The sequence below is a fragment of the Peromyscus californicus genome, unplaced genomic scaffold (assembly GCF_007827085.1).
Source record: "Peromyscus californicus insignis strain IS unplaced genomic scaffold, ASM782708v3 Scaffold_8__1_contigs__length_139910024, whole genome shotgun sequence".
NCBI lineage: Eukaryota > Metazoa > Chordata > Mammalia > Rodentia > Cricetidae > Peromyscus > Peromyscus californicus.
In genome coordinates, this window is record NW_026294606.1 from 9,616,723 (window position 1) to 9,638,967 (window position 22,245).

The 22,245-nt window shown below is 52.1% G+C and overlaps 2 protein-coding genes across 4 annotated transcripts in view; one reads left to right on the top strand and one right to left on the bottom strand.

Moving 5' to 3' along the window:
- The window catches only part of Eif4e1b (eukaryotic translation initiation factor 4E family member 1B), a 32,379-nt gene that overhangs the window by 387 nt on the left and 9,747 nt on the right, over nt 1-22,245 (bottom strand). For all 3 annotated transcript variants that reach the window (XM_052729210.1, XM_052729209.1, XM_052729208.1), the window contains 5 exons: nt 2,356-2,546; nt 1,817-1,912; nt 1,203-1,266; nt 503-616; nt 252-391 (listed from right to left, as the gene is read on the bottom strand). In XM_052729210.1, coding sequence (XP_052585170.1) covers nt 252-391; nt 503-616; nt 1,203-1,266; nt 1,817-1,912; nt 2,356-2,546 — 605 coding nt within the window. The remainder of the gene's footprint in view (nt 1-251; nt 392-502; nt 617-1,202; nt 1,267-1,816; nt 1,913-2,355; nt 2,547-22,245) is intronic.
- On the top strand, nt 14,771-22,118 carry Sncb (synuclein beta). Its single transcript, XM_052729211.1, has 6 exons — nt 14,771-15,033; nt 15,631-15,760; nt 18,379-18,420; nt 18,567-18,689; nt 21,057-21,142; nt 21,499-22,118. Exons 2-6 carry the CDS (start codon nt 15,640-15,642, stop codon nt 21,529-21,531), a joined length of 405 nt encoding a protein of 134 aa, XP_052585171.1. The 5' UTR covers nt 14,771-15,033; nt 15,631-15,639; the 3' UTR covers nt 21,532-22,118.

Genomic DNA, 22,245 nt, shown 5'->3' on the forward strand with positions numbered 1-22,245 from the left:
GCCCCAGCTCTTTCATTCAGATGCCACAGTCTCACCTGTTTTACATGTCTTACTCACAGATAAGACCAGCACCCACAGAACCCTCCCGTGAAAATGAAAACTTCTTTAAAGTGGTTTGAATCTCCATTCCAACTCCTTTTATCCAAGTGGGTAAGGAATAAGGGAGAGCCAGTACGGAGGGTTCCGGAGGTCTCCTTTGCAGGCCAGGCCACCACCCACCCAGCCCCCAAAACCCATGCAGAGAGGCTCACCCGATGTGCATCACTCCCGCCTGGTTCTCCGCCTCACTGGTCCACAGGGCGATCTTGTCTCCCTTGGCGCGGATGTTGACGACAGCCCCACACACCTCCTTGCTGTACTCCTCAAAACTCTCCCCGAGCAGACACAGCAGCTGGGACCAGAAGGAATGGTAGGTGGTCCAGCCTGGATGCAGGGTCCACCCCACCAGCTTTGAGACCACCCCCTCCTGAAGGCCCACACCTGCGCCCTTCCCGCCGCTCACCGTCTCCAGCCACAGACGGTCCAGTTCAATGTGGCGCTGTTGTTTGGCAAGACTGAGCAGCCAGCGGCCACCTCGCTTGTTCCTGTTGTCCTCCCACATGGGCTGGATGCCGTCCTGTGAGGAGTGGCAGATCCACGGCCTCCTTTGGTTTAAAAGAAAGTGCGCACCAAGCCCCCCTGCACACAGCCTTGTCTGCTCTGTACCCAGGCCTTAACTAGGCCTGCTTCTTACCTACATGCCCTCTGCACAAGCAGCGGCTGCCTCCAGGCACTCAGCCTCCAACATGGCCCTTCCCAAACCCCACAAGAAACTGAGCCTCACTGTTGCCACCTTTTGCAAACTTATCTGTGGGCTTCTCACCTTTACTGAACAGGGTGCCTCTGGGTCAGAATTTCTGTGGGCTAGGGTAGACACCCCAGGCTTGGCTGTGTGGTCCCCAAACCTTACTGGGCAGAAGACACCCAGAAACCTCTAAATGCTGATGGTAGTACCTCCAAGATGAGACTGCACATAAGGAATGCTCCCCACACCCCCGGCACACACAACTTTGATGTTCATGCTAGTTTAGAAGGCAGGCCAAAAGAGCCTGGGCTCCATCCTTGAGACCCTCTTCCCTCCAGACTCAAGCATCCATAGCTGCCCACAACCCAGCCATCCATGAGGGGAAAGCCCTGGAATCAGTCCCTTGAGCAGAGCCTACCTTGAACAGAGCGTAGTCGCAGCCAGAGGAGAGCTTACTGGCCAACTTGATGTGGCTGTACGTCCTGGAAAGACCCCACCCAGAGCTCAAGGCTTTGCAGCCCATGGTTCACCTGACCCTGATTTGCCAAATCCTCACCAGACTTACCTTCCCACCACCTGCTTCCTTTCTCCCAGGGCCTCCCCACCCGCTCCACACACCACCTGGGCCCTGCTGCCTGGAATCTCTTCTCTGAGAACCTGACCCAACTAAGAAAGTCTGATCAAGTCCACACCAGTAGGGCATTCCAGCTGGGCCTCTTCCTTGGGTTTGTGTGGCCTTTCTCAGCTCTCTCTAGCACATAAATGCTAAAGCAGCAGCCTAATCCTTACTGTGGTTGAGCCAGCTTTCCAGAGAGAAAGGAACCCGGTCAGGGTCACAAAGGCATGGAGTAGTGGGGTTCGCCCCTGCCTCTCCCTGGCCTGAGGAGCTTTGCGGGAGAGGAAGGGTTGGGGGGTGTGTGGCCAGAAACTACCAACCCCCAGCTCCCAGCAAATGTTGACAAACCCCTGAGAAGGTGGCAGGTTATGATGCCTTTGACCCAAAGCTCAGAGCCCCTGAGGGCAGACACTCACGCCCAGAAGTCCTCCACAGTGTTCAACTTGGTGACTAGCTGCAGGTTGTCCTGCCAGGCTCGGCTTCGGTCATTCCTGAAGAACCACAGAGCCCACCTGGGGAATGAGGAGAGAGGAGGGTCAAGACCCACATAACGGACACCTCTGCACACCTGGTTAACATGCTTGTAAAGTAGGGGGTGAGATTTGAGACATAGCCCCCAAAGTATGGAAGCCAGTTAGCCCTGCAGGCTGGGTGAGAGGGTATTTAAGTCCACCGAGAGCTGGAGAGGCGGCTCAGTAGTTAAGAGCACTGGCTGCCCTTCCAGAGGTCCTGAGCTCGAGTCCCAGCAACCACATGGTGGCTCACAACCGTCTATAATGGGATCTGATGCCCTCTTCTGTCATGCAGACATACAGGAAGATAGAGCACTCATATTCATGCATACATACATTTTTTAAAAGTCCACTGAGTAGGAGGCAGGATCCGAGGGTCTCAGGCAGCTCAAGGGGCACAGACACTGGCCTCACACAGGGCTGTGTCTCTGTGGCCTTCCTACCTGTACTGCAGGGGATGCTGCTCTCTCAGGACCTCGAGTGGGCATTCTCCGTCAGCCTTCCTCCTCTGAGTCTGAAGGGGTGCAGGAAGGTCTCTGGCTTCTCCTCCCGGCAGGACCGCCGCAGCCGCTTCTGGTGAGTTTTCTTCCTCCACCTCCTTCCTCCAGTACTCTGCACCCTCAGCTTTGACTGTCTGACCAGAGAAAAGAATAAGACTGAGCCAGAGCTGGGGCGGCGGTGGCGCACCCCTTTCATCCCAGCACTGGGGAGGCAGAGACAGGCGGATCTCTGTGAGTTCCAGGACAGCCTGGTCTACAGAGTGAGTTCCAGGACAGCCAGGGCTGCATGGAGAAACCCTGCCTGGAAAATTAAACAAAAACGAAAAACAAACTGTGATCTGTAAGCCCTGGTTCTAGCTGACCCCTGTCCCCATTTTCTTCACCCCAGCTAGTCAATGGCTCTGGGACAGGCAGGCAGGCAGGTAGACTCACAGCGTCCGCAGTGGCCATGACAAGGCTCCACCAACAACTAAGAGGAGAGGCCCCCAGGGCCTTGCTTTTAACCCCCCAGAGAACCCAGTCCCACCTGGGCCGACAGGTGGGTGGAAGAGTTTGTGGGGTGGGGGTGGGGTGGGATGGGATAGGGACTTACCAGACTCCTTCAGTTAGAAGGTAAGTGCTCATCACCCTGCACAGCTGTGACGAGAAAAGCCCATCCCCAGGCAGTGGGGGGACTCAGAGAATTGAAAGTAAGAGTCAGCATTTGGGGTTTGCTCTTAGGGTATTTGAGACCTACTGAGGGAAACCTGACTTTGAAGCAGGTTGTTCTACGGATGACAGAGGAAGCAACACCACACACACACACACACACACACACACACACACACACGGTAGTGGGTATTCGCTCCAGTGTGGGTTCTTTTATGAATGTGGAGCTGACTCCATTGTGAAAAGGCTTTTCCACACTGATTACATTCATAGGGTTTCTCTCCAGTATGGATTCTTTTATGAATGTAGAGATGACTCTGATGTGAAAAGGCTTTACCACATTGACTACATTCATAGGGTTTGCCTTCAGTATGACTTCTCTTATGCCTATAGTAGTAAGGTTACTGTAGGTCTCCCACGTCACATCTTTGTAGAGACTCTTCTGGGTAGGATCCAGCAAAGCCCACTCCTCACACGTGAAGTTGATATGCGCAGCATCAATCATAGGTCTTGTATCTATGACAAGGCTGCTGAGCTTGCCCATGCTCTCTCTACAGTGGAACCCATGGCACCGCACAGGGCCAACCATACCACACACACACACACACACACACACACACACACCCTTCCATGTACACCTTCAGTTTCATCCAGTGGCATTTATCTGACTCCAGAAGCAGCTGAGGTTTTTAAAGTAGTCAGTCACTGAAGGAGGTAGCACATGCCTGTAATCTTATCACCTGGGTGGTAGAAGCAGGGGGATCAGCAGTTCAAGGCCAGTCTCTCAAGCACTGAGGGAGTTTGATGCTGCCTGAGTTATAAGAGAGCCCACCTCAACAAAACAAAAGGGTAGCCATCTGCTAATGTTTAAAGACTGGTAGGCTTTTGTTAAAAGCCACACTCGTGGTGTGTCCTGAGAATTTGGAGGGCTTGGCACCCTGAGGCCCTCTGCCTTGTCAGGCCCCCATCCACTATGGGGCTGCACTCCTTGTCTCCTGCCAAGGACACTCATCTGAATGTTCTTCACCTGGACATCACTGGTAAGCACAGTGCCACAGTCACCCAGCATGTGTCTAAGTCCTTCCCTCCACCGATCCGAGTCCCTGAACCCACGGAGCCTCATTGCCCCCAGCTTGCAGATCAGGAGGTCAGCATACGACTCAGAACCCACACATGAGGTTCAGAGAACAAGGCCTGGCCCGCTGCTCGATGGACGCCAGGTGAAAGCTCCGCCTGGGCAGAGAAGAGGAAGAGACGAAGCTAAGCTTTGCAGCCTCCGTGTTCTCAAAAGGTTGCTCAACCTCCTCTCGCAAGGGGCAGGGAGGAATGATCAACCAGAGGCTGACAAGCCACCGTTCTCAACCCACATCTCTAACCACACCACGGTACTTGGGGCACAAGGCTTGGTAGTGGCATGCAATAATGGCACCAAATGGGTGGGTGGCGCTGAACAGCCCTGGGTTCCAACCCCAGCACCATTTTTCTGTTAATAGTGCTGCACCCTCTGTGCCAGGATCTGGTGGGAACAAGACTCATCCATGACCTTGAGCACAGACCCCAGTCTACACCAGCACAAGCTTCTGCCAGAAAGGAGCATGGGCTGGGAGGAGAAAGTCTAGGATCTGCCCTGGGTCTTAGAGTGCTGTAGGTCTTGTATACACAGATCAGAATTGGCTGCAGGGGGCTGACACCACGGCTCAGCAGGTAAAGGCACTTGCCTCCAATCTCCTGAGGACTGACAGTCCCTGCAGCCTACATGGAAGGAGAAAATCAGCTCCCTTGGGCTGTCTTGTGATCTCCACACGATGGTACACACATGCACACCCACGTGCACACATACGCACTTTAAAAACTCTTTTATTTAAAGACTATTGGGCCCTGCCCTCAAGTTTCTGGTTGCTTAGGTCTGAGTTCACCCTGAAGATTTGCGTTTCTGATCAGTTCATTCAGGCTCACAGGTCTCAGGTTCTGTCTTTGTGTCTGGGAAGGCATGGCCCACATTTTCATGGAAGCAGAGAGCAGGGAACATGGGTTCTCAGCTGTCTCTCTTTTTCCTTTTTCTCCAGTCTGTGACCCTAGGCTAACCCACAAAATGGTGCTACCCACAGCCAGTCAGCCGCCCCCTCTCAGCCAGGCCTCTCTGAAAATGACTTCACAGACACACCTGAAGGTATAACTAGCTAATGCTCTAGGCCTAAATGCTTTAAATGCTTTTTAATCAAAATTAACCACCACAAAGCTGGGTGTGGTGGCGCACACCTTTAGTCCCAGCACTGGACAGAGGAAGGAGGATCTCTGAGTTTGAGGCCAGTCTGGACTACAGAGTGAGTTCCAGGACAGCCAGGGCTACACAGAGAGACCCTGTCTGGTGTGTGTGTGGTGGTGGTGGGGGCATTAACCACCACAGCCAGGTTCTCAGACCACTGCCCGAGACTATAACCATAAAAATAATTGGGAGGACACCCACCAGGATGTTGAAGTGTGCCATTTGGCAGAGGCGGCAGAGAAGATGAAGAGGTGATATGTCTAGAAATATTGGAAGACCAGAGAAGGACAAAGGTCCACATCCATATTGCCTGTAACACAGCCGGTCTTAGTGACCTGCAACAGTGAGAATCTTTACACTGCTTGCAGATGCTCGGGGTACCTGTGGGGTCAGCTCAACTCTGCTCCAAAGCAAGATAAGCGAGGCTGGCTCACAGCTTGGGGCTGAGGGCATCTGTCACTCACATGAGGTAGCTAGTGCAGCTGTCAACAGGAACCTCAGCTCTGTGTGTCTTCTCTATGTGTGGCTGCTCAGCTTTCACAGTGTGGTGGCTGGTTCCCATGGGTTCCCAGGGCAAACATCCCCAAAGACAGGAAGCAGATGCTGCCAGAGCCTTCAGGTTCAGGTCTGAAACCTGGCTCACCCCCGGGCCTGCTGTGTTCCCCTCAACTGCAAGGATGAAAATTCAAGGCAGGGATGAGCACTGGCTACCCACTACACTTCAAGGGCACTGTGGAACCAGGCCCAGGCAGCCCTGGAGGAGGCCCAGGCTGGGACAGTGCTGTGGATCTGTATCTGATGGACTAAAGGATCAGCTCTCTCCAGGAGTTGGCATGGTCTCAGCTGTATCAGAGCCCTGACCCTTCCCTGGCACGGGGTGACTTCCAAGCATGACAGCACCTTCTACAGCTCCTGGAGTTCAGGGCTTGAGGTGTCGAGGGAAAGGCACTAAAAACAATCCCTGGGCCTGCTGGGAATCTGGCTCTTTGCCAAGGTCAGCCCATCTTTAGGGAGCAGCTAAGTGAGGTTGACAACCTGGAGTTCTTGAATCTCATCACTGCTCTGAAATCTTTCTTTTCTTTGTTTCTCTTTAAAACTTTTACTTTATTTGTATTTACACATTTGGTCAGTCAGTACCATACTATGGGGCTTTTTGTTTCTGCTTTTGTTTAGAAAGCTTGAGCCAGATGGGCTAGAAAGATGGCTCAGTGGTTAAGAGCACTGGTTGTTCTTCTAGAGGTCCTGAGTTCAATTCCCAGCAACCACATGGTGGCTCACAACCATCCTTAATGAGGTCTGGTGCCCTCTTCTGGCCTGCAGGCATACATGCAGGCAGAACACTGTATACATAATAAGTAAATAAATCTTTTTTTTAAAAAAAAAAAAAAAAAAGAAAGAAAAGAAAGCTTGAGCCATTTGGTAGTCTAGTCCCTCTGTGATAGCAGTTCTCAACCTGTGTGGGTCACAACCCCTTTGGGGTGTATATCAGATATTTACATTACCTTCATAACAACAGCAAAATTACAGCTATGAAGTAGCAACGAAATAATCTTATGGCTGGGGTCCCCACAACATGAGGAGCCATGTCAAAGGGTCACAGCATTAGAAAGGGTGAGAACCACTGCTCTATGGTAACCACCCCTCTCTCTTAGAGTTCCTTATCATCTGTCAGTTTGCCTTTGTCATGGTTTGTAAATAAGGACCTTGCAGGGTGGGACAGCATGTCCTAGAATCAAGAGTCTGTATGGCAGTGCACAGGGGTGGGACAGCATGTCCTAGAGTCAAGAGTCTGTATGGCAGTGCACAAGCCAGCAGGAAGAGACAGGTGAAACCCGACCTGGACCAAGATGCAGTCCTGTGTGTCTGGATGGGTAACTGACCCCTTGTCACGGTAAGAGCACTGGCTGTGCTTGCCGGAGGACCCAGGTTTGATACTCTGCGCCCACATAGCTAACAACCACCTGTAGCTCCAGTACCAAGGGATCCAGGGCCCTCCTCTGGCCTCCACAGGCACCACTGTGGTGCCCAGACAAACACGCAGGAGAAACATTCATACACATAAGATATAAATAAAGAAATCTTTTTATAAAGACATGTCGAGTATGTTTTTAAACATGTTTAACTGCTTTTTTTAATTAAAAAATTACATTACACCAGGGTGGGGGTGGGGGACACACCTTTAATCCCAGCACTTGGGAGGCAGAGGCAGGCAGATCTCTATGAGTTTGAGGGCAGCATGGTCTACAGAGGGAGTTCCAGAAAGCCAGGGCTACACAGAGAAACCCTGTGGTGATATATTGTGTACCCTAATAAAATTTACCTTAAGATAAAGAACAAGCCACTAGATTAAACATAGAGGTCAGGCAGTGGTGGCACACACCTTTAATCCCAGTACCAGGAAGGAAGTGATGTGGCTGGGTGGAGAAAGGTATATAAGGCGTGAGGAGACAGGAACTAGAGCCTTTTCAGCTGGAAGCTCTTTTCAGCTGAGGACTCAGAGGCACTAAGTCAGAGGATTCATGGAGTTGGTGAGGTGACATGTGGCAGTAGCTTGTTTCTTTGTCTCGTTGATCTTTTAGCATTTACCCCAATATCTGGCTCCGGGTTTTTTAGTAAAAGACCATTTAGCAATTCGTGTTACAAAACCCTGTCTCAAAAACAATCAAACAAACAAAAACATTGCATTACACGTACTTAAATTCTTTTACCATTTATAGATTGGTCTTTGTCGTTGTTGTTGTTGTTTTGTGTGTGTGTATGTTTTAGTTACTTTTAAATTGCTGAGAAGAGACACTATGACCAAGGCAACTTAGAGAAGGAAGCATTTAATGGGAGCTTATCCTTTCAGAGGGTGAGTCCATGGTAATCATAACAGGTAGCGGGGAGCAGGGCAGCATGGGTCTGGAGCAGTAGCTGAGAGCTTACACCTAATCCACAAGCATGAAGTGAGAGAGAGCTGACTGGAATGGCCTGGACTTTTCAAACCTCAAAGCCCACCCTCAGTGGCTCACCTCCTCCCATAAGGCCACACCCACTCCAACAAGGCCACACCTCCTAATCCTTTCCAAACAATTTCACCAATTCAAATATATAACCAAGCATTCAAATATATGAGCTGATGGAGGCCATTCTCGTTCAAACCACCACAGTGTGTGTGTGTGTGTGTGTACACATGTGCGTAGGTCAATCACAGAACAACTTGGTGGAATCAGTTCTCTTTCTACCATGTGGATTGCAGAGACTGAATTCAAGTTGTCAGGCAAGCAAGCACCTTTATCCTCTGAGCCATCTTACTGGCCCTACATTTTTTATTAATTTATTTACTTATGGTAGGGAGTAGTGTAAGTGGATGAGCACGCCACACACATGTGGAAGTCAGAGGAGAGCTTGTGGCTGTCAGCTCTCTCTTTCTACCATGTGGGTGCTAAGGATCCAACTCAAGTCATCAGGCTTGGCAGCAAGCACCTTTCCCTGCTGAACCATTCATGGTCCCTTTTTCAAGTTTTGAAGTATAAATAAGTTTTAAAATATCTGGCAAAGTTCACAAACTCCACAAAAATCAGCAAAGATGACCCTGAAGAACTCTCAAATACATTCTGACATCAAGGTCAGACAAGTCACTTGGAAGAGCTTTGCAATGAGCATGGATGGAATGTCTGCCATGATGCCCGAGTTGCCTCTGCACTGTGGGACTATTTTACCCTCACACAGAGGAGGACCTGGAGCCTGGAAACTTAGGAAAATCACTAGAACTGTTAAGACAGAGGGAAGAGTTTGCAAGCCTCCCACAGTTCCAAAGATGTCTGTGGTCCTGACGATACTGAATGCAGTTTCTGCCGGGTTGCTCTCAGATTCATCAGGAGGGGTTCCAAGGTGTCTCTGTTCCCAACACCAGGAGGCCAAGGAGGCCAGGAGGCTTTTTGTTTGGGTGTTGACATGTGCACCACGCTGAAGTAAGAAAGACTCCTCCTCTTTGCTTTCTTCCTCACACACTGTGTGGGGTGGTACTGCAGGAGCCCCAGTCCCCTCTCCCAGCCCAGCTCACAGACTGTGTCCGCTTTGGTTGCTCCCTGAAGAGGCCAGTGCTCATCTTCACCCCTAGCATTCATGTGAGTGGTCTTCTCAGAAGGTAGCCTCTGTCCTGCAGCCAGATAGTTTTTCCCAGTGGACCAAAGAAGTGACTTGTGGATCTTTCTCTGTGTTTTTTCCCTTGCAACTGATGCCAGTTCATTTTCTTCATCTTGTGCCTCATCCTCTTCAGAAAAGGCCAAAGAAGTCTCTGCATCTGGATTTCCATCACCACTTATTTTACGCTTTTCTGTTTTTACCGCTATTCTAAACAAAAAGCATGCCCGTTCTGGAATACAGTCTTTCTGGAGATGGGTCGTCCGCATTATTTTATTCATTCCGGTGTCACAGAGAGATGCTCTTCTGTGAACCCCACTTCCTGTTCTGAAGCTTTCCTGTCTGCTTCTCCTTCTCCCGCATGCTGTCCCCACCAGCTCTGCCCTGGTCACTGCCTGAGACTTTCCAAACACTCTTCCCCGCTTGCAATCCTGCCTCCTTACAGAACATTCTTTGTGTGTCTCAGAGAGGTCATCTGAAACGTTGACCTTATAGTTTAACTTCTTTGTTTAAGGCCTTCCTGGACAACCAGAACGTGATCCAAAGTTCAGGCTGGAGGCTGGCATGATCCAGCTTTGTAGTGTCGGGTGCACATGCTCCTCCAGCAGGTCAAGTTCACTCCTGCATCAGCCTTTGCGTTTGCAGTTACTAATCTCCCTCTCTCTCCCTCCCGGTCTCATAGCCCATGCTGGCCTCAGATTCAAACTTGATATGCCGCTGAGGCTATCCCAAATTCTGATCTTCCTGCTTCCACCCGAGTGCTGGGATGTTGGGTGTGTACCCCTAGTTTATAAGGTGCTGGAGACAAACCCCAGGACCCCATGTATGCTAAGCCAGCCCTCTATCCCCTGACTGACACCTCCAGCTCCCAGTCTCTCTGGATAATTGATTTTCTCTTTTTGTCCTTCAGAGCTGGGTTCAAATGTCACTTCCCACCCACCCTATCTAAAGAGGCTTGCTGTCCCCAGGTACTCTTAAACTCACCCCTCTTTTTATATCATTTATAGCACTGAGAACCACTCATTGAACTATTAATTCAACAAATAGAATACACACTTGTTCATCCCAAATAGAGCCTTCTGAGGGCCTTCTGAGTACTGCTCTGATTTTGAGATGGTAATGGTCTGGTCTTGCCAACAGAACTGTGCCCCACACCACAGTGTGACAGTTCTTCTGTGTTTACTGCTGTGCAGACTCTCTGGAAAGCACAGCCTCAAACCTCTCTTTGTTCTAGAAGGTTCCTTAGGCAGGCACTCTTTCCATGCTGATCTCCATTTATCCCTTCACAGCCTCCCCCAGGCCTGGGCACCAGTGCCACACAAACGGTGATATCTCTGACCCTGACCTAAAAATCCATATCCAACCGTCTGTGGGACAAAGCCTTGGGTGTCTACTGGTGACTCTGAACCAGACCCCAGCTGTCACCTATGTCCAAGAGCCGTGTTCTCCCAACACAACAATTATAAAATGGAAGCAAAGATTGACATAGCAGTACAGACCTGTGAGCCCAGAATTTGGAACAGATAGGAGGGAGGATTACTAGATTCAAGAAAGCATGGGCTATAGCAAGATCCCATCTCAAAACGGGAGGAGGAGAAAAGGACAGAAGAAGAGAGGAGAAAAAGAGCCCCTGTCTCCTGCGTTCATCACAGTGGTCCAGGCACCTTCTGGTCTCCCTCTTCTAGTTGGTCCTCTCTGGCTATGTGCCAGCCATGCTGGCCTGCAGCTGGTCCACCCACAGTCTGCCAGTCTCTCTACTGCCCAGGCTTCCCATCGCAGCCCCATCCCATTGCTTCCCAGGCTTGATCAGTCATGCCTCCCTGGGTGATACAAACTCCTCAGCCACCACAGTGTCCTGTCTCTTTCTCTTCACACACACACAAGCATTCGTACCCCCAATGCACTATCAGTTTTGTTCATTTAATTTTCTTAGTGCCTGCAATCTTCCAGTAGAAGAGTGCTTGGCTTCTAGGAAAATCTCCGAGATGGGAGCAGTTGACATGAGACTTAGCAAGGTGGCTGTCACCGCTGATGTTGACAAGAACAAGACAGTCACAGTCCCATGTGCAGCCCTGCTCACTTGCTGTGATCTCTTCTAGCATGCTAGGATGGAGGGTCTCCACTGATCTTATTCTCAGCTGAGGCTCCCGTACCTAGCTGATGGACACCCAGGACACACTGGGTAAAGGAAGAGAAGCCAGTGACATCTTTGTGGGCAATATTACCAACAATAGAGTCTGGAATGACCTAGGAGACAAACCTCCATGCGTGTCTGTGAGGGAGTTTCTAGACTTGGTTCATTGAGGTAGAAAGACATACCTTAAATATAGGCATCACCATTTGATGGGCTGGTGTCCTGGACTGGATAAAAAGAAGAGAGCTGAGCACCACCATTCATCTCTTTGCTGTGGACACAGTGTGACCAGCCGCCTCAAGCTCCCATCGCCATGCCTTCCCACCATGATGGACTGCACGCTTAAACTAACTTAAAAAGTAGAATTTCAGTCAGGCATGGTAGTGCATCCCTTTAATCCCAGCACTCATGAGGCAGAGGCAGGTGCATCTCTGCAAGTCTGATCCAGCCTAGCTATAAACAAATTGTTCCACATCTTCCTGTTTCCTGCAGTATAAGGTATAAACTGCTCATCTCTGTCTCCCTTCTTCTCCCTCTTGGCCCACCCTTTCTTACTCTTCATCTTACTGACATTCAGAATTCTGAGTGCAGGCCACAGAAATCCTGCAGCTCATCTGAGTAAGCATCTAAGTCACCTATGACCAAACACCAGGCAGCTCTGTCACTGGGAAGGTGACCGTGCAGCCTGGAGTGATGCTGAACCCACTACTGAGCAGGCTATAAGGGCTTTCCAGACACCAGAGTTCCGGACAAAGTCTTTCAAGCTAGGGAAAATAATCAAACAGCACACACACACACACACACACACACACACACACACACACACACAAAACAAAAGCCCCTGTCAACAACAACAACAACAACACACACACACACACACACACACACACACACACACACACGAAACAAAAGCCCCTGTCAACAACAACAACAACACACACACACACACACACACGAAACAAAAGCCCCTGTCCCTGAGCCTGCTCCCTTTGTACCCCCATTTCCCAGGGGCAATTCAGTTAGTAGTTTTGTGGCTGTCATCACAGAGTCCTATGTTTCTCTGGCTACGAATGTACACAAACAACGCTTGGTATCAGAGATTGATTCCAGGGCCCACTACAGGCACCGAAGTCAGTGGATGCTCAAGACCTCATATAAATGGTGTGGCGCTGCATCCAGCTTCATCCCACCTTTCACAGGCTTATCATCCTGGAGGACTTCTAAGACCTGATACAGTGCAGTGCTAGGTAACTATTGCTTAAAATATAATGGCAAGAAAATTGTATATGTTCAGCATAGATATCATTTGTTTTCACAAATTTTCTTCTTATTTAACATTTGATTTAAAAAAATATTATGCATATATGTGTGGGTTGCACACATAAGCACACTGCCTGTAGAGACCAGAAGATCCCCTGAAGCTGGAATTACAAATGAGGGTGAGTGGCCTTATGTGGGTGCTGGGAATTGAACTCTGGTCTTCTGGAAGAGCAATATACTCAATCACTGAGTCATCTCTCCAGCTGGTCTTCTTGATCAGTTGTTGGTTGATACTATGGATGCAGAACCCTTTGTAGGGAAGGTCAACTGTATGTGTATTATTTGTATGGAACATGTCTGTATTTAATACATATAGTATGTGATAAATACATATAATATGTACTATATACTTATATATTGATATATACTAATATTTATATATAATCAATACATGCTGAAATATAGAAAACTGTTCTTACATATAACTTATTAAATATGTAAGTATGTAATATAGTTTTCTATGTATCAAAATAAGCTTGTTCAACACCTACGAGTTTTGTACCCTGCTTCTCACTAACACCATGTCTTGTTTCATTAGTGTGTTGGTACATGGGGGTCTGGCTCACGGCTCCTAGCCACATCACAATGTGCCACTGGGCGGATGTGCTGTAAGGAAGAAACCAGACCTCTAAGAGGACCTTAGAACATTGTCAGCTGTGTTACACAATGACCATCCCTGCACACATGTCAATGAGCACACACATGAGTAGGGATCCATGGAGTGAGTTCCTGAAAGGGGAGCTGTTGATCCAAAAGAAGTGTGCGTTCATACTGCTGAGAAACACTGCCAAACCGGCCTCCAATCAGCCTTTGCCAACTTACAGCCCTGCCACGCCGTGAGCGTTTCTTGCCCATGCCTTGCTGTCTGCTGCTGGCACACCTTACCTCACCATTCTTCTCCAACACCCCCTGCTTCTGTCCCCACTGCCTTTGCCCGTGTTATATCCACAGCTTAAAAACACCCTTCCGAGCTTGTTCCCAAGGGAAAATCTCACCCACATTAAGTGCCACCTCCTCTTTACTTCTTTCCCCGACTCCCTGAAGTGGCAGGGTCCTTTTCATCTGCGGCTGCACACCTACATGGGTACAATTCTATCCTAGAACTGACGGAGGTCCTGTGGTGCATCTGGAATCTCCACCTATATTCAAAGGTCTCTGCCCTCTTCTCTTCGGTTCCCTCATGTCGCAGGGCCTTCTGACAGCCCCTCGGTGTGGTAGTGCCTCTGGCCTCCGGCCTTTGCACGTGAAGGTCCGGCTCTGCGGCTCTTACCCTCACCTGTCTCGGTCTACCTTGCTGCTTCCCCTGAATCTCCACTGCACGGAGGCCTTCGCTGTCCACTGACCCTGCCTCAAGCCCTGTCTCTTACATCAGCATTTCACTGAAATAACCCTGCTTGGTTTAAGTGTGGATACATTGATTTTGTTTCCTACCTCTCATCTCTGCGTGGGCATGAGCGCGTACACACAGCATCTCCCTGAGGTCAGGACGGCCGTTTTCTTTCCCTTCACCCTCGAACCTGCACTACACACCTAAGCTCTGCCTAGAGGCATTGACTCCCTCCTTGGTTCTACAGAAGAGGGAACCGGCATTTCAAAGGCAGAGCTAAGTAGTTCAAGATCCCACAGTTATTAACAAACGCCGCTAGGATTCGACTCTATCTGAACTCCCAAGCCAACCACATCATTTCTTCCCCACTCCTCTCGCCGCATAGCCCCCTCCCACACTCCCCAAAGACTACGAGTCTCCAGTACCAGGGTCCCCGGCTGCACGTCAGAGGCCCTCCCCTGGAGGCTCGGCTGCTCTGGGGAGATGTCACCCTCCCCGCCCCCTGTCAGTCAGGCGGAAGGGGCGGCGCGGCCACCAGGGGGGGTGCTGAGCTCAGAGCTGCCGCAGCGCCTGAGCAGGAGCCGGAGCGGAGCCGGAGCGCGGGAGTAGCATCCTTGGTGGCAGCGCACCTAAGGCCGAAGCTTTGCTGCGCTTCCTGCTCAGGGCCGGTGACCCGAGCGCCTGATCACAGCCGGACCTCATTGGCCCCAAGCCTAACCTTGCCCGGCATAGCCCAGCCCCGGCGTCTGCTCGCCGCTGCCGCCACCACAGCTCCATCCCCAGCCCGGCCCCGAAACCCAGGTGAGGCTCAGGGAAGGGGATCGAACTGGGGTCCAGAAGGACCAAGGGTGAGGTGAGGAAGGTAATGGAGACTGCACTGGGGAGAAACGTGGGCTCAGAGACGGAAAGCGCTGGGCAGGCGCGGGCAGGTGCACTGCAGGATGCGCGCCTGTCCCCTCTGGTTGCTACAGTCTGGATGAATGTGCGGACGTGCGGCTGTGCCCGTGTGTCAGTGTCCATGCGCTTCTGAACGCCCCATGTCCTGTATGTGCACGTGAGCATGTTCATGGTGTGTGTTTGTGTGCTGATCGTGTGACTGTCGTGTATACAGACAGGCCCGGGTGTTCGCGCCGAGCCTGGCTTCCGGTTCTGCGGGCCTGCAGGTTGCAGATCTCCGGATAACCGAGGTGGTGGCCCCTCCCGCGTCCCGGGGTTTCAAGGACGCTAGGACTCACCGCAGCTTGGCCCTGAGGCCTAGAGCTGGGGAGTGGAGTGGGTAGGAGGGGGCTCTGGGGCCAGAAGCGCGCCAATTCTCAAGGATGGAGGGAGGGGGCACCAGGTCCCCGGGAGAGAAGGTGTGGAGCCAGCGCCTGGCACTTGTGTGTTTGCCCTCCCCAGGCCGCCAGGATGGACGTGTTCATGAAGGGCCTGTCCATGGCCAAGGAGGGCGTTGTGGCTGCAGCTGAGAAAACCAAGCAGGGGGTCACCGAGGCAGCAGAGAAGACCAAAGAGGGCGTCCTCTATGTCGGTGGGCAAGGGGCTGCCGGGCTGGGTGTCTTCCGGGGGCACCAGGAAGGGTCCTCAGAGAGACTGAGGGGTCTGGGCATGAGAATATGAGTCAGCAGATGGGCGAGGTCAGTAGGGGTCACTGGGGACACAGCCAGCTATGGAATTGTCCAGAGGAAGGTGGGAACAGGGTGGGAGCTATTGAAGGTGGTGTTCAAAGCAGAGACTAGGGACCAGTGTAGTGAGCTCATCAAAGCTCCCCCTTTCTTACCTGTCATCACTATTAATAGTGACCTGATGGGGAACCTTTACTTGAGGCCAAGCGCTGGGAAATGCCACAGCATCTAATGCTCCTGGCCCTTTTTCTGCAGATCAGGGACACTGGGGCCCTCTGTTAACCACTCTGCCCAAGGTCACACAGCCTGAAGCTGGGGTATGAATCCAGCTGGGAAGCCCCACCTTCCCTGGGTATTGGGGAGCTCTCTCCAGCTATCACCTCCCCTCCCCCCCCCCCACACACACACTCCTGTGGGTTTACCAGGCTGTCCCTCCAGTTCATCCTCCCCTCAGCTGCCAGCTGGTGTCAGGACAAAGGCCAGGGGGTTAATGTCTCTTACCCAAAATGTGAAAGGACTTTGTAGGGTTATTTGCATAACGAGAGGAAAGGCTGGAAATGGAAGCTAGCCGACTTGTTTTGGAGCTCACATGGTGGGCCAAGGCGTGCTCTTGTAGAAAAGATACGAAAGCGCTGCATGGTTTGCCCAAGGTCACAGCGAATTCGGATCATGTTCATTGAAAACATACTGTGTGCCAAGCATTGTGTGACTGCTGAGCTGTGACAATGAAAGGGACAGAATTGAGTTCCTCATGGCGAGGCACAGCATTTCCCGTGATGGATCTGACGTCAAGTAGCAAGTGTGGGACTCATTTGGAGGAAGAGAGCTAAAGGGGAGGAGCCACCTGCAGAGGTGATGTGTGGGATCAGTCCTGAATACCTGGGGAGGCAGAAAGGCCCGATACAAGGACCATAGAATGGTCTGAAAAGCAGAGGGCTGGAGTCAAGGATGAGCTCAGGTTGGTAGGCAAGAGCCAGTTCACAAGACCTTGTGTGCCAGGCTGGAGCATCTTTGTAATGACTATTAGAGGCTTGAGTGAGAGATTGGCATGATCTGACCATGGCAGAATGGTCCCTCCAACCTTCAGAGGCAGGGCAGGTTGCAGGGAGGCCAGGGGGCCTTGCCACCTGAGACCAGAGCAGCGGTAATTAAGCCCGGCCTCGAGCCCGCATCTGCCTAGCTAGGCTCTGGCCTCCCTTCTCTACTCCTCCCTCCTCTCTTCCACCTCTTAAACCGCTGGCACCCCAGTGTTGTCTCTCTGCTGATAGGCTCTGCCTCTCCACCATGGCGCCTTTTTCCTTGGCAGGCGCTTCCTAGCTCAGGAACCTTTGTGTTAAGGCCTCTGCTCCTGTAGCCTAGCATGCAGTACCCATGATGACCCCACCGCAGCCTACATTTCCCAGCACTGTTTTTCACCATACCCAATGTTCCTGGTACTCAGGTGGTGTTTCGCCTGCCTGGTTCCACACTTTCAGTTCCTTCTCCCTCTCTCCCTTTAGAATATCCGTGTGTTCCCCGTTTCTCAAGTCCAGGCAGTGTCCCCACCTCTTGCGGTCCCTCGAGTCTAAATATTCTTTCCTGACAGTGAGCACACGAAGTGTGCAAACGATTTGCTGATGAGTGAACAAATAGCACGCAACGTGACTCCTGTCCCCTTGGCCTCCAAGTTCTGGCTGGCCTTGATGTTGAGCACACTTCACCCCAGCCTGGCCTCACCCTTGACTCTAGCTAACCTAGCCTCATCTTCTCTGTATCGGCCTTAGCCCAGATTTACCAGCCTTTGCCTGGTGGCTCCGTCGTCACATGACAGATTCCCCAGGCCCAGGAGGATACACACCCTATGGTCAGAGCTTCTTGCCTCTGCCAGTGCTGCTCTACTATCCTGACGAAGACCCAGCCAGTGTCACGAGTGCCCTCTACAATCCGAACATCACCTTCAGACTCACCTGCACCTCACACTCTCCACTTTGGTCAAAAGGAGGAGGAGACACTCTTGAGAGACATTCACGAGGGACTCGTGCATGGGGCACCAAGAGCATCTTCCAAACGCATGGCTCTGTTCCTCCCAGTACCACTGCCTCCCATGTTGGGCTGCACATCCATGCAGTGTCTGGGAGCAGGACTTTCAGGTCGGCCTTGAATGCTCACTCAGCTACTAACTGACTGCAAGGTCCTTACAGAGCTTCTGCCTTCCAACTATGAAGAAAGAACCACCCCCCCACACACACACACACTGCCCAAGTTGTAGACCAGGGGAAGCTAAGAGTCTAGCACTGGCACTCAGCCAGCCTCCACTGGGGGTGTGGGTGTTGGGGCAGGGGGGCAGAGGCCTGAGGAAGTACGCGTGGGGACTGAGTGTCATTAGCATGGGGGTAAGAACTGTGGAATGTGGGGGTCCAGGGAGGCAGTTCAGGGGACCCGTTGCTAACTGGGTCCTCTGCTCACCATGTGACCCCTGCATTGGGCTGGAATCTCTGGTCACGGTGCTTAGACTCCTTAAATATGCTCCTCTTTCTTCCCATAGGAAGCAAGACCAAAGAGGGAGTGGTACAAGGTGTGGCCTCAGGTACCAGACCAGCCCTAGTGCTCTAGCGGGGTGAGGGGTATGGGGACTCCTGAAGCTTCTGTGTGGGGTTGCCCCTGGGGAAGGAAGGCTCTGGGACACTATGTGGGGACCCCTGGCACTGAACCCTTCTCCCACTCCCGCTCCAGTGGCTGAGAAAACCAAGGAGCAGGCGTCACACCTGGGAGGAGCTGTGTTCTCCGGGGCTGGAAACATTGCAGCAGCAACAGGACTGGTGAAGAAGGAGGAGTTCCCCACAGACCTGAAGGCAAGTGACCCCGGCCCGCCACATGCCATGCACACCACACGTGCCTGCCACCATCCACTCCACTGCTACTCCCCTTGCCTGGGGCGCAAGCTTGCTTGCCTCCTTTCCTACAAGTCTGTGCTACACTCGGCTCAGAATGAAGCTGAGGGAGGTGTGTATAGATGCTCCCTGTGAAGGGGCCTAGAAGGGGCTGTCAGTGCATAGTTCACTTAGCAGCACGATTCTAGGTATTCCTGGGCACGTCTGCACATGCCATGGCTGGTTCATTTGTTTCCTTTCGCCGAATGGATGTCCGCACCAGTGGAGATGCAGTGGTTCCACAGTGGGTGGGCCCCTGCATTCAGGCTACCGAGGTAGTGAGAGAACACGGTGCAGAGCCAGCGAGTGTGCCTGATGGTGTCGGACAGGGTGTGCATGTGCAGTGAAGAAGGGCACACTGTGACCGGACTCCCGGAGCCAGGAGAGCTTCGTGGGGAGGTGCCGTTTGAGCAGACATCCGAAGGAACAAGGAGAGGCAGCCCTGAGAAAATGTGCGGGAACTGTAATTCAAGCAGTTTTGAACAGGAAATACAAAGGTCCTGAGGCAGAAGTGAGGAGCTGAAAGTACACAGGCAACTTTAATGCTGCGGTTCTAGAGACCACACCTTGAGAGCTACCAAGATAGAAAACCTGGCCCGCTAACAGTGAACGCTCCATGACCAGGTCTGCGGGGAACATGCGGCCTGTCGGGGCTATATAAGACTCTTGCTTATGGGACTGGAGAGATGGCCCAGCAGTTAAAAGCACTTGTTGCTCTTGCAGAGGACCTGAGTTAGGTTCCCAGCATCCACAGAGTAGCTCACAGCCATCTGTAACTCTAGTTCCAAAGGATTCAGTGTCCTCTTCTGGCCTCTTTAGGGCCTGCTGCCTAAGGTCCCTTATCCTAGCCAGGCCTGCAGGAGGCCGTGGAATATGCCTGGTTCATGGAGGGAGTGCCTCCCAAACACCTGCATCCCACGTCCTCACTCAGCTCCCTTTAGTGCAGGCCCTGCCTACTCTCCTTCAAGGGCACCTGCTTCCTGACTTCCATCACTGCAAACGGTCAGGTGCTTTTAATCTCATGTGCATGTCATCGTGAAGAGTGCATGCTCTTCTGTATTCTGCTTTTCCTAACCCGCAGTGTGACTGCTAAGCCTGCCACTGTTTGTGCCACCCTTCTCCATCCACACTGTGCCACCCTTCTCTGTCCGCAGTGGTCCATGTTCCACTGTGGTTAGACCACATGCCCAGAGCCATTCTACAGTCCTGCTGTATTCACTTCCAAACAAAGGGCTCAAGCTGGGATTTATTTGGGGTGAGGGTTGCTGCAGATTGAGCCAAGGCCTTTAGCACACTAGACACATGGTCTAGCATGAAGCTATACCCTGAAGGCCTCAAGCTGGGGCTTTGAACCGTGTCTTTCCTGGGTTCTGGTCATAGGTGGGTAACTTGGGCAAATAACATTTCTCATTTCTTTGGTCTTCTCCACAAAGACAGGAATGAGCCACCATCCTCATTTACAGGAGATGTAAAACCTTGTACCCAAAGGGGTGCAGGCAGACAATGCTCCAAGGAGCAGAAGCTACCCGTGGGGCTAAGGCAACTGGAAGCACCAGCTTCTCGGTACCACAGCTCCAGGGTCCTAGGCATGTGCCAGCCCACTGTGGTCTTCTACAGCCATGCATACACCCCAAGTTATGTGTTTACATATATGTGCTCATTTGCAGGTGGCCAGCCATGTGTCTAGCAGACCTCTACATGCATGCTCATTGGTCTGTGCCCATCTGGGCAGCAGATGCAGGGGGGAGGGGAGAGTCTTAGCTCACACATCCAAGCAACACCATGAGCTGTTGCTTCCAGCTTATCTTAAAATAGCTACAGTGAAGAAATCAGGCCAAGCTCAGCCCTGGGGGAGGGATGGGTGGAAGGCAGTGGAGGGAATGGTAAGAGCCCATCTCCAGCCCCATACCTGAGCCTGTAGCTCCCTTCTGCCTGGGAGGGGGAGCTTCCAGAGTTCTCTCCTGGGTCCTATAGTCAGTCCTGCAGTTTGACTGTGCCTAAACAGAAGACCAATCTATCCAGTCTCAGTGATGGCCGTAGAGGCTGCCAGGTTCTGAGCTGAGCTCAGCACTTTCTCCACACTCCCTGACGATTGGGTGGGAATTCACCACTCACACCTATATCTCACTTCTCACTTTTAAGACCTCAAATAAACAACTTACCTAAACATCTCTTGCACTGCCAAGCCACCCTAGTCTACCTCACAAGCAACCCATAGCATACTAGTGTGGGATTTTAAGGAGTGTCTGTCTGGTCACCCACACAGCCCTGCTCTTCTCTTGTTCACAGCCAGAGGAGGTGGCCCAAGAAGCCGCTGAGGAGCCACTGATTGAACCCCTGATGGAACCTGAAGGGGAAAGTTATGAGGAAACACCCCAGGTGAGGGGGGGAACAGGGCTGGGTGAGGGGCATCCCTGAAGACTGAGGTCACCCCTAGCTGGGTAGGAGGTCCCCAGCATAATAGAGTTGGGCTGGGGGTCTTCAGTAACTCAGGCTCTAGGGGGTGGAAGTCGGGAGGATAGAACAGATGGCAGATGGTGCCTAATGCGAGGCCCCAGGCACAACTGCCTTGGACTCTCTCAGCTGAACTCAACCCCAGATTTCTCCCCATCCAGGGGGTGGGACAAACATTGTTCCTCCTTGATGGGGAGGGATCTGGCAGGCTGCATTTGACCACTCACTCTCCAACACTTCCTTTATGCTCTTCTTTATTTCACCCCCTCCCTCTGATGCAGGAGGAATATCAGGAATATGAGCCAGAGGCGTAAGGGTCCAGGAGGGCCCCACACCAGCAGCACAATTCCTTCCCTGTCCCTGCCCCATCCCTCACCCCCAGAGCCAGGGCTGTCCTTCTACCTTCTCCCCCAAACACGAGATCTTCCTTCGGCTCCGAGGCACCTCCTCCGGGCCTGTGTTAGTGTCTGCCCTGCCCTTCTGTCTGTCTTACCTGCCCGCGTTCATCCCTGAGGCGTGGACTGGAGTCGGGCAGAGACCCGGCTGGGAGCTCCGCCCCACCAGTGTTACCCTCACCCTCCATCTGGTCCAGTGTCTGCTCGGATGTAGCATGTTCTATGTATTTTTAAACCAAGATGGGAAAGCTATGGCTCCTTCCCCATCCCAACAGAGGTTCTCCGAGGGGCCCCCGGGCAGCCCCACTTTGACTCCTAAAATGTTTTTTTTTAACCCAAACCAGGAGCCAGGTCGTGCCATGCCCCCTCCCTCAGCCCGCTCGGTCCGAGCGTCGTGTGTTGTGATTGTGGCATGGAGAGTCCCCCACCCACTGTGTGAGCGTGTCCCGGGTGGGCCGGCCCAGCCGCCCCCCAGAGTGTCCATGAATAAAGCCAATCTGTCTGTAGCTGGCGCCACCTGGGCAGGGCGGGGCTTCCGGGCCCCGGACCGCCCCTCCGCTCTTTGGGCTCTGGCACACTCAACACAGGTACACCGCTGGCTATCTGAGACCTCAGTTTATCCATCTCCTACTC

Coding starts and splice junctions, on each gene's coding strand:
- Sncb (XM_052729211.1), top strand. CDS start 15,640: ATGGACGTGTTCATGAAGGGCCTGTCCATGGCCAAGGAGGGCGTTGTG. Junction 18,421..18,566: donor GGTACAAGGTGTGGCCTCAG/GTACCAGACCAG, acceptor CTCCCGCTCCAG/TGGCTGAGAAAACCAAGGAG. Junction 21,143..21,498: donor GTTATGAGGAAACACCCCAG/GTGAGGGGGGGA, acceptor CCTCTGATGCAG/GAGGAATATCAGGAATATGA.